This window comes from Genypterus blacodes, unplaced genomic scaffold (genome assembly GCF_046128005.1).
Source record: "Genypterus blacodes isolate CSIRO-AG114 ecotype Tasmania unplaced genomic scaffold, CSIRO-AGI_Gbla_v1 ptg000030l_1, whole genome shotgun sequence".
NCBI lineage: Eukaryota > Metazoa > Chordata > Actinopteri > Ophidiiformes > Ophidiidae > Genypterus > Genypterus blacodes.
In genome coordinates, this window is record NW_027466843.1 from 2,495,656 (window position 1) to 2,507,486 (window position 11,831).

Below are 11,831 nucleotides of genomic sequence, written 5' to 3' on the forward strand. Positions count from 1 at the left end.
CAGCACATTTCCCGTCAACTCTAACCTCTACGTGATCGTGACACATAAACATCATTACAACTCCTCTGTGCAGTTCTGCAGCTGCTCAAGGTTGCGAGTTGAATCACACCCTCACGCGTTCCTTCTGGGAAATCCACCAGAACGAGAGTCATAATAGTTGTCTAACTGTAACTGAGCTTTGGAGCCTCAGGTTTTTATGAACGTAAAGAAAAGGTAGCTGACGTGCTAGGTGACTTCAGGCATTACGTGGAGCTCAATTTCATATACACGTGAAACCTAAGGGAAAAATGATTTGAGACGGTTATGAAATCAAGTGCATTCCCTCAGGGTAAAATCACCATGAATGAGGTCAGGTGATGACTTATCTCCATGTAGATGAGTTCATTCTGCACTTCGCTCTTAAACACAGCTGTCAGGGCAGAGTGCAGATCGGCCTTAGCACTTTAGCAACATTGTGTTTTAATGACATTTTTATGAACTTTGTTTAAGCTATCGGTAATTTTTGAACTTTAATTATAAAGTTGGCAATATCTTGGCAAAATGTCCTCAAAGTGAGACTGCTTTTACAAATACACAGTGTGTGAAACACAGAAAGTGGAATTGAACTTTGAATCTGGCTTTACAACCTATAATCTATGTGCAGATTTCCTCTGGCATGACACTGTGACATTCACATGATGCTGTTAAACTGTAAAGTTAATCAGAAGACACATTGGAACATTTACATAACCCGCTCTTTTTTTTCAAAGTTGTGAAAATATTGATATGAATCATTTCTAATTTTTATTGAATTTTCTGTACAAGTACGTCAGTGGAATACCATATATTTATTTTGGCAAGAGGAAGTTGTCCATTGTGACTACTTCCTCTTACTTTTCCCCAAGGCAAATGTTTCTTAAACCCACCAAGTTTACAGATTTAGTGAATGGCAAGTATGAGGTAAATGTACTTTACATTACGTACAAGACAAAAGTTTTTGGTGTGAAAGCCACCGGCGCACATATGAGTCATAGTTTGTTTCAGATATGAATGAGTGGCTGGCTGATTGCACTGTGTGCTCATTCTCAGTCACTGTGTGATGTAAGATGGGATCTACCTAATTTAAGCAAAAGGCCCATAGTGTTTCAGACAAGATCAGAGACAGATGTAGGTCAAGATTAAACAGATTTGTGATTTGATCTTTTTGGGGATAAATTATTTGCAAAAATCATCTCTATGCCCCAAATTCTACCGTTTCCAGTGAAAAACAATGGTTTTAGTGTTGGGTACTGTAAATCTATGGACATTATATTTTTTTAGTTTTTATATTTCCTGGATTTTTGCCTTTGCTGGAAGGAATTGTGGTTGATGAAAGAAAACAATGGAGACACAGAATGTGTGTGTGTGTGTGTGTGCATGGAGCAGTCTGACAATGACAGGGTGAGCGCCAATAGGATTATTAGAAGGGATCAGAGTTGCCTTGTAGCTTGTAATCAGAACGCTGATCTTTTCATTGTCAGTGCCTGGAGGGCTTCAGGATCACATACACTTCCATAGAGGGAAATCCCCGTCTCTCCAGCCGACGGTCACAACCACAATTGTGTTTTTGATGGCCAAGGCCTTGGACTAGCATAGCAAGAAGAGGAACAAGCCCGGTTAAATTTAATAGAAACTACCTTAGCTTATTTACATTACCTTAAACAGATCTGCTCGCCGACTATAGAGCCCTCTACCTTCAGATAAACTGGAGTGTGTCTTTTTGGGAATTCCCTCGTGATGATGGGAAATTCCCATTCTTTTAGGATACACATGAGATTAAAGGCCAAATCTATCTGTTCTGTATCTGTGTGGATAAGTGTCAGACTGAAGTTTTCCCTCTCTGTAAATTCTATGACAGCCACATCCCGGTGCTTTGAACCCTTCAGCAACAGGAACTGGTCTACCACTGTCACCTGGTTGCTATTTGCTCTTGTTAAGTCAGGTCTTTGTTTCTAAGAGACAAAAAGTTCCCAGACACTCAGGTGGGGACGCTTATGACCTATTTTTTCCACTCTGTGGTGGTTTACATTTGTATGTGTAGATGTTCACTCACATATAGACCCTGTGATTGTAAACGTGTAGGTGTGAGCTGGTGGGGGAGAATCCCCAGAAGACAACTCAAGGCTTCTTTTTCTATTATTGTTCGTGTGGTTGTCTTCTAGAAAAGTTGCCCTTTAAAGACAAAATTGGAACTGATCATTCATCCCCTTTTGTGTGCACATTTAGTTGAGCCACGTTGCAAATATCTTCGTTTCCTTATCGGTGACTCGGTGATTTACAAACTTTGAAACCCCCTCACCAGTTTATTCATCTAATTCAGTGTGTTGTGCAAAGCAATTCTGTATATTGGACAAAAAAGACTTTTGTTGCATTGATGACGTGCAAAGTCAGGAAATCTGACCCTCTGTGACATCACAAGGGCTGCCTCCTGCTGGGGATTTGGACAAGTTTGTGACAACTAAAGCCACCCCAAGACCTTTTTCATCAGTTCAGCTGTAAAAGCCTTTGTAAAGAAGAATCACTCTTTTAATCCACTCCTTCTTGATTCTAGCACAGCCAAAAAGCAATCCAGGATTTCAGAAATGTTCTTGTCTTATTGTCAGTGTAAATGTTCTTTTATCTGATCAAGAAACAATGCAGCCAAATGGCAACAGTATGTGTTCACCGACGCGTACAATCACTCACGACATCTCATCTGTGTATTGTAACTGCCTACTTCCTTTTAACAGGGGATGTCCAGCTTCCTGTGCTTACACCGAACCCATGACAACTGACTCACCAAGCGGCACAGTCAGGTTGTTTGTGTCAGAGTGAGACTTTGCAGGGACTGACTGGAGAACGTTTTAGTCACCAACTGATCCACGCGCAGTTGTTGGGGTTTGGATGTAACTGGAGCCGCCGTCCCTGCTCTCTTCTGTGCCCTTGTAGTATTTTCCTCAGCCGCACAACAGCTGGGAATCTGACTGTCACAGTACAGCGTGCCCATTCAGGCAATGCTGGGAAGGGGTTTTCCACAGTGCACAAACACACACGTGACATAAATGGACACGCACAAACACACACACACTAACAGAGCTGCACACAGACGTGGATTAGGAAGGAGCCACATTTTGGTGGTTAGTCTAAGATCTGCGGTGGGAGCTCCTCAAAGCCTGAGCTTCAGACGAGCTGGAAAAACAAAGTACACCACAACAATAATAAAACGTGCAAACGATATATAAATCACCTTATCACAAGTGTGGATAAGAACAATCTTTTATTACAAAAATATTCTGCAAGTTCAAGAAAAGCAGCACCAAAATCCAAGCAATATGTCAGTTTAGATGCAGTGTTGCTGTTTGACACTGCAGATATTAGAATAATTTTCTTTCTCAGTTTCGACACAAATTGACACTTTAAGCCCCAAAACTTTACTATTATCGGGAAAAACATAGACCCTTTTATGGCACTGGAGGAGGAAAAAAAGGGAAATTGCGCTCTAAGGATTTACGTTTTCACTTCAAAGTTATTGATGCAAAAAAGAGAATAAATATTAATATAATAGTGATATATCTTAAATCTGTTATTATACAATTTACAGAAAAGAAATATGTAAAAGCTCAACCAAAGATTTAACATGAAATAGCACCACATTGATCAAATAAAAGTCCAGATCCAAATAAGCTTATGCGTCACAAATCTCTGAATAATAATCCAACCATTACTTTTTGGCTTAATGTCAAGAAAGTGCAACATGTTTTGTAAATTGACGCAACACTGAGGTAGAGGCCATTTGATTTCATATATTGCATTCGACATCCACTAACCCACCACATGTAGAAGCCCCCTGCCTTACCCCGCACACACTCATAACCTGACTCAAAGGAAACAGTATGTGGGCTTCTGGAGGCTTGATAAGATGTGAAGGGGGAACTCTTGGATGTACAGTTCTGTTTCACTATGTACAATACATATTAAATGATTTTTCTCCCAAATGGGAAACTCCACTCGAGCTCTTCTGTGCCATGTAGTGATTATCTTCAGTGTTCAGTCATTGTCAGTGAGAGATTCCTGTCTTTCCCCAAAAAACGAGTGTCCGCTCCGTTCATAACCTGGCACACTCCTCGCAGTGACGCAGGTACTCGGTTGTGTCCCTGTCCTCAAACGTGGTGAGGCACCTCGGGCACTGGAGTTCCGACAGGCCTTGGCCTTCGTTCCACGCCGGGCGCGCCGTCGCGCTCGCCACCACCGCCACCGCTCCCGCCTGTTTCTGCGTCTCGGCGCCGGCCCTCAGCAGATGTCTTGAGGAAGATCTGTGTCCGATGTGGACGCGACACGTGGGAGCCGCTTCCCTGTTCTCCCTGGTGGTGCCCTGATTCAGACAATGATATACATATTACACACAGACAAGCCACAAGCCAACTTTTACTGATGGCTAATACAGGACATGACTTTCTCTCCATGCACTCTGGCTGTCACCTTACCTGTTTATGCAGCTGCTGCTTCAGCTTATGAATCTCCTCCCGCAGGTCTTGGATTCGGCCCTGTGCTCTTTCTCTGTCGGCACGCTCAGATTTAAAGTCCTCTGCGTAGATGAGAACCTGAGGATGGGATAGAGAGGTTACTTCAAAAATCAAACAGACGTATTTGACTGTTTCCAACTGTATCCAATCGTTATGTATTTGTAATCGATAAATCTAAAGAGATCATGAGGTAGCACCAACCTGCTGCTCTAGCATCTGGATCCTCTCTTGGCTGCTCCTCCTTCTCGCCTTCGCCTCTTGTTCCAGCCTCACGCACTCGTTCATCTTCTCCTCCAGCAAACCATTGAGCCTGGAAATTTCCAGATGAAGCATTGCGGCGCTAACAGGGCCTAAACCGGGCTCCAAGCCCTGGCCGGCCCTGGGCTCCAACCCCGCTCCACCTCCTGCGCCGGGGCTGCAGATGACATGAGCGGTGGTCTCCTTCATCCTCTGACACAAGGCTCTGATGTAGTCCTCTCTGCTGGCGTCATACCTCTGCCATTTACTATTCAGACCTTCCACCTTGAAGGACAACAGAGACCAATACGTTAATATCTGATGCCTGGTTGATCGTATACGTTGCACAGTGTTTACAGTAGCAGTAGACTTACGTATGTCACTCTCAGTTTCAGCTGCCGATTCTCCTCCTGAAGTTGACATGAGGTTGAGGAGTTCAGGTTTGAGGACCCTGTTGTCTGTAGTAAGCAGGGAAAACAGACGGTAAATGCCAGAAACTGCAGTATGGAATCACATTTGCAGACGCTGCGAGGTTAACAACAGTCATAGCAGGAGGTCCATACACAAGAAAAATACAGATGTGTAGATGAAAGCTCACCTCCTTAGCTTTTTGCTGCTGAGCCATCTCCTCCACTTCACCTCCTCCTCCTATTTCTCCTCCTGCCGTCCTCGCTCTCTCCAGTCTAGCCAGAAGCTCTTGGCAAACCTTCACCGTGGCACTGAGCTGTCCTCGCAGCTGATCCGCCTCCTCTGCCAGCGACGTGCAGAGGACGGCCCGGGTAGCCTCGGCCCGTTCCCTCTCCTCCAGGGCTGAGCGCAGCCTCTGGATCTCCCGGTCCTTCTCGTGGTCCGGCTGACACCGGATGCCCTCTAACTCTTGCTCCTTCTCCCTGAGCTGCACATGGAGCCTCTGGATTTCCTAAGAGAGAGAGAGAGAGAGAAAGAGAGAGAGGGAGAGAGGGAAAGAGAAAGATGATTCACCTTGACCACACAATGTCTGGACTGAGATGATTCTTCCTTTAATCAGACCCAGGATTTGAGAACAATGAGTCTATGACATGGTTCCTTAAAATATAGTTTCACCAAATAATTAAAAAAAAGTTGCATGGTGATAAATTACAAAAACACTTATATCAATATTATCCCTATGCTGATTACTGTAAAGCTTTTGAAACTTCCTTTATCATTAAGCTTTAGTGACATCACCATAACAACTTATTCGATTTTTGTTGCTTTCTTTGAGTGTGTGTAACAGTAAATACCACCAATACTGACATATATGTATCTTCTTCATTGAGCTGTGATTGAAACTGTTTGAACTGAATTAACATTGTAATGATATGAAACTAATCCACAAGTGAATGGATCTTTTTTTTTCCTTTTCCTTTTCCAAACACAGACATTGCTCAATCTTGTTTTCCCTGTGTGTGTGTGTTTGTGTGTGTGTGTGTGTGTGTGTGTGTGATGCACATACACACACACAGTGATCAGAGTGTTAACAGGTAGAGCTCTCTTACCTCTGTCTGTCTGGACGCTTTGAACTCTGCCTCGTTCTTCTTGTGCTTCACTTTGCAGATCTCCTTGCACAGATTCTCCAGCAGAGACTTGGACGGTCCTACGAGCACCGGATTCGTGTCCCCCACGGTCATGTAGGTCCTCTCGTACCTGCCCAGACGCACTTTTAAATCGGCTATGACATTGTCCTTCATGTAGACCTGTTTGTTCAGCAGCTCCATCTCCTGTCGCGTTTCGTGGTACAGAGTATTCAACGTGCTGTAGCTCCGCACCTTCTCCCTCTGCGTGTCCGCGTCCGAGTCCGTGTTTACGCTGACGTTATCCATCGCGCTTCAAAGATAGATCAAGTAAATGTTTTAATAATCCAGCATTTGACGCCTGTGCTCTGGTGCGTTTTGTCTTCAGAAATGAATCGAGGATGTCAATTGTGTGTGAGATGATCTGTGTCGAAAAATAATATTCCGACAATGAATGTTAGGGGATTTCCTGGGCTGGGGAACTTCCCCGCGGACTTTTTTCAGCTTCGTCAAACTGAGCCTGTGTGCTTTCAAACGCTCCACCATCGCAGCCAAGAGGGTTTACAGCCCACTGGCACACATGTTTAAGACACACACACACACACACACACACACACACACACACACACACACACACACACACACACACACACACACACACACACACACACTTAATTAAATACACGCAAAAGCATTCAGTTCCTGCCAACACAAGAAAAGTTAAGACCCGATGCTGCCTCCACGGGCGGGCGGAAATTCGACGATCTGCGAGTTGCAACGCTATATTTGAGTGAAACAGTTTCTAGTGGCTCTTCAACCTTAAATGTTATTCAGTCGTGTGTCGCTGCAGCTTTAAAATAAAGAGGTGAAAATGTTTATTTAGCTTGCTCCCCTTATCCCAGATAGTAGTTGCTGGAGCCCATATCAGAGAGGAAAAGTGAAATAACATACAGTAATACAAGTTACAACATATTGCACAGTGTATACACTGCAAAATCTTTCATTGTCATGACCTTATGTGGCTTACAGCGATAAACTTTTCATCATCTTTATACTTCTGTAACATTATATCTTTGTCAAGAACTCGCTTTCACGTGTTTTTGTATCATTTACAGCTGATTTACTTAAAATTTCCAACACGAGAACGGACTGCATGCATTGTTTCAAATTATTTAATCAAAAATAAACACAAACGATCCAGTGAATTGCCCAACTGGAATGTCAATGTTTGCTGCGAGATGAGATACGTATATGATATATTAATGAAATTATGCGTTTGCTTATTTACTTTCATTTAAGTTCTTATTGGATAGAGAAAAACAAGCACTCCAAAAATAGTATTTAAAGGCACCAGTTTTCCCACAGGATGTTTGCAGGATTTCCGCGCTTCCCTCATTGGCTGTGTTTTCAAATCCCCCCTGTTCCTTTGCCAGGCAGCAATTTCACAGGGCTTTCCAGAATATGGACATTTCCCATAGCAAGTGAAGGCACCACAACCGCGGATGGACTATGAGTTTAGTTTCTGTTTCTATGAGTTATTTTCAGATAATCTGATGTTAGATAGTGTTGGTAGCTGATTTGGTGGGTGTGTGTGTGTGTGTGTGAGGGTGTGTGTGAGGGTTTGTGTTTGAGTGTGGGTGCGTGCGTGTGCGTGCGTTAATGTCTAGAATAATGAATGAATAATGAATGACTCATGTGTGACCGTTTCCGGGGTTTACTGATCAGAGGGAAATTTCTGTACTCTGAAATTTAGGAAACATTCTGCAAAAATCACGACAGCTGTACTAATATCGAGACTTGGTCCATCCCACTGTACTTTTAAAATACCACACTGTAATATACCTGTCTTAACATATATTATATTACTATTCCTCAAGAAAATGATAAGGCTTTAACAACTCTGTGTTGATACTCTGATGTTGATCACTTTGTACTGGCTACAAAGTGACGTCACTGCAATTGATTTTAAGAGATTATCAGATGTTTGATGTTTACATTGACATGTCATAACATGACATGACAGCTGTGGAAAGACTATAATACACAGAGTATAATTATTAGAGCCTCTCACTGAAGAACTGCTGGGTACCTGCCACCCTGAACAGGATAAGCAGGTCTAGAGGAGGAATGGATTCACATGTAGGTATCAGATTGTACTAATCAGTCATGAATACATATGGTTTTTAAAAATATCTACTGGAGTTTACACTGCTGTAATGTATGGCCTCGTAAAAACATTAGTAACTGGGTGTGGATGTGTATTTTTTTGTTTTGTTTTTATTCCAACCAAAGCTCTCCCACGTGAATAAACATTTAAAATTGATAATTAACAGTATCATATATTTCTCAGAGGCATGGCCAAAACAAGTTGATCCTTATTTAATATTAATGACACACCTCGTAAATATATATCTATTTTACTGGAACACAGTACTACTGATGGTTTTCTTATAATATCAGAACTTTGTCACATACCGAAAGTTACCACTAGATGGAGCTATTAATCATGTTCATTATTCTCTCCTTTATTTCTGCGTTTCACGGTTTGCACACTAGGTGGCGACATTAGATTGAACTTGGTTTACTTATTTCATGGACCTATAGGTTTGTGTTATTAACTGAGCCGTTTCAATTCCAGTATATAGTTTTTAATAGCTGAAAACTTTACACAAGAATAAAAGACAGTATTTCATATTTACAGAGTGATACCTTCGAAAATACTTTACATTGCACACACATACGCAAAACTGTTTGATTCTTTGCACTTACCAAGTTATTGCTCATTCACCAAATCAGTACTACCAACCAAAAGACAGATATTCACCAATAGTTCATTAGTAAATCATCAAACAACAAGTTTGAAGATGCAACACAAACATATCAACATAAATGAAATGAGATAATGAAAAGTCTGGAGTAGAAAAATAGTGGATTTATCATACTGTGGTAGAAAAGAAGGCAGTGGGGACAAGTACAAAATGATTACCAAGAATATATCAAATATAATGTTGAACAGGAAGAGAATATAGCCAGCTATCTCTCATGTGTTTTCTTGAGAAAATAGTAGGGGAAACAAAAATGCGGACATTTGTCTTTGAACGTCACACTATGCAAACAGAAATCACAGCTTCACTCAAAGATACGCGCTAACTATTTATCTAAATCTGTCAGTGGAACTATGACAGAACTGACTTTCCATATGCAACTACACACACATACATCCACACACCCCAAAACATCTTATTTTTTATCATGAGGTCATATGAATCAAAGCCTTGCATCCTATTGTCATGTGATTTATTCTTAATACTATGAGTTTTGATAAAGGCTTTAAGAACATTATACGTTATAGTGACATCATATAAGATGGAATCCGAGTCAGTGGGTGAAGTTCACTGCATCTCAAGTCACTTACTGAACCATTGAATAATGTAGTGTTGCATAATTTGACTCTGCTGTGACTGATTGAAGCAAGTGGATTACTACTTTACCTTCTATCAGCAAAATCAGGAGGTCACAAACATCTCAGTTAGGTGTGGATGAGAGGAATTGAAAATATGAAGGGCTGCGAGTCAGGAAGCACTCAACCCTATGTGTGACCCTCAGGGACCTGGACTGGGATGATAATTCTAAAGAAAGCGCTGAATGGTTTAGGGGGGGGGGGGGGGACTTAAACCTGATCTCCACATGCAGGTTTGGCTTTTAGCACTGCAGCTTGCGGATGCTGCGTGAAATCCTCTTAAACTCGCGCTGTCCCTTCTGCCAGCGCTTCAGCGAGGTGATGACCAGGTGGCCGTCCATCTTCTGGCCCATGACCAGGTAGGCGGCGTTGATGTCGTTCATCTCCTCGCAGAGGCACTGCAGGCCGTCCTTCAGCCACAGCACCGTCTTCCTCAGGTCGCGCTCCGTGACGCCGTTCAGCTTGTAAATGGTTTTGCTCTTGGTTTCTGGGACGATCTTGGTGTCGCCATTTATGTAGGAGATCTCCTTGACTTTGATCTTCAGAGCTGGATGCATGCAGACAAGAGAGGAAGACAGTGAGAATACAACTCTTCTTTACTGTGCTCAATGTACAGTGACGTGCGGTGTCCCATTATGAACATCATGTGACAAGCATCTGGCCTGTGTATTTACACATGGGTTAGTAGGTTTAGATTGCGTGTCGTACAGTGTGGAAGACTGCGGGGACACAACAAATACTGATCCAAGTACTCTTGTCGAACAAATGAACATGATGTAAGATGATTTTTAGAATTCCTTGTAGGCATATTTCCTCTATACACATGTTATCATTGGTTCTAGTAAACAAATCAGGTCAAACAATGAACATTCACTCTACTTCTCCTTATTTCTCCTGAAATATAGCAGAATAACTCTTAAACAGGCCAAGCTCCATCTCTGTAAAGCTCTGGTCTAATAAAGAAAGGTGGGTAGACTTACCAAAGTCATTCTTACACAGGCTGTCAACAATTTCGTTGTCATTTTCATCCTTTTCCTTACAAGCATCACAAACTCTGGGCACTGAAACAAAAATTAGATGTAGGAATTAGAGTTAATGAATGCCAGAGATGGAAGCTTTGGTGCCAGTATATAAACATACAGACTGGTAATGCTGTGTGTGTGTGTGTGTGTGTGTGTGTGTGGTTGGGGGGTTAGAGCCCACATGTGCACACAGTATGTCAATAACTGAAGAGACAAGTGGAAAAAACATGAAATATAACAGATGTAGACATTTTACAGTGTTTGACATGAATACAAATATAGCTCAGCTGATCCAGGACAGTTACTAACCTTCTTTGGTGACTGGCACCAGGTGATCGATGCCCGCAGGTGGTATGCACAGATCATTGTCCAACGGGAATCGATCACAGTCCAGCATGTCGGGCCACGGGTAGCCGAAGGCGGACATGACAGGCGCGCATCCTTCTTTGACGCTCTCGCACAGGGACCTGCAGGGCTGTATGGGCTCGTCCAAGTCATCCAGGCACACCGGGGCAAAGAGCGAGCAGAGGAACTTCCTCGTGTCCGGGTGACACTGCTTCTGGACCAGCGGGATCCAAGACGAGGCCTGCTGCAGGACCTCGTTCATGGTTTCGTGGCCCAGCAGGTTGGGGAGGAGCATCTCCGTGTACTCGATGTCGTGGCACAGCAGGAGGTTGGTGGGAATCGCCTTGCAGTTGTTCTTTTTGTAGAATAACTCGTGTTGGCCGAAGTTGTACAATCCGTGGATGGCTTCCGTGCAGGCGGGCAACGTGAAGAGCCACGCCGCTGTCAGGATCAAAGCTCGCATGTTTTGGGGGGAGAGTTTCCACGCGTAAAAGCTGGAGGGATAACGATGATTGCGCGCAGTGTGAGTGTGAATGTGTGTGTGAGATCGTGTGAATGTGATTGTGTGTGTGTGTGTATGTGTGTGTGTCGGTGTCGGTGTGAGGATGGCAGCTCCGGTCAGTGTCCACTGTCCAGATGTGTGTGCAGCAGGAGCTTTTTCTTCTCCGGCGTGTCTGGGAGGAGTCTGCGCCTCATGAACCATTCAGCAAACTGG

At 43.1% G+C, this 11,831-nt stretch overlaps 2 protein-coding genes across 2 annotated transcripts; both read right to left on the minus strand.

Moving 5' to 3' along the window:
• Positions 1 to 3,257: 3,257 nt before the first annotated feature.
• tnip2 (TNFAIP3 interacting protein 2) lies at positions 3,258 to 6,870 on the minus strand. The gene is made up of 6 exons (XM_076145825.1): positions 6,275 to 6,870; positions 5,356 to 5,676; positions 5,132 to 5,215; positions 4,722 to 5,042; positions 4,482 to 4,598; positions 3,258 to 4,369 (listed from the first exon to the last, which is right to left on the minus strand). The coding sequence occupies exons 1-6, from the start codon at positions 6,596 to 6,598 to the stop codon at positions 4,103 to 4,105; spliced, it is 1,434 nt and encodes a 477-aa protein (XP_076001940.1). The 5' UTR covers positions 6,599 to 6,870; the 3' UTR covers positions 3,258 to 4,102.
• Positions 6,871 to 9,945: 3,075 nt separating this feature from the next.
• sfrp2 (secreted frizzled-related protein 2) lies at positions 9,946 to 11,831 on the minus strand. The gene is made up of 3 exons (XM_076145455.1): positions 11,081 to 11,831; positions 10,730 to 10,810; positions 9,946 to 10,296 (listed from the first exon to the last, which is right to left on the minus strand). The coding sequence occupies exons 1-3, from the start codon at positions 11,817 to 11,819 to the stop codon at positions 9,992 to 9,994; spliced, it is 1,125 nt and encodes a 374-aa protein (XP_076001570.1). The 5' UTR covers positions 11,820 to 11,831; the 3' UTR covers positions 9,946 to 9,991.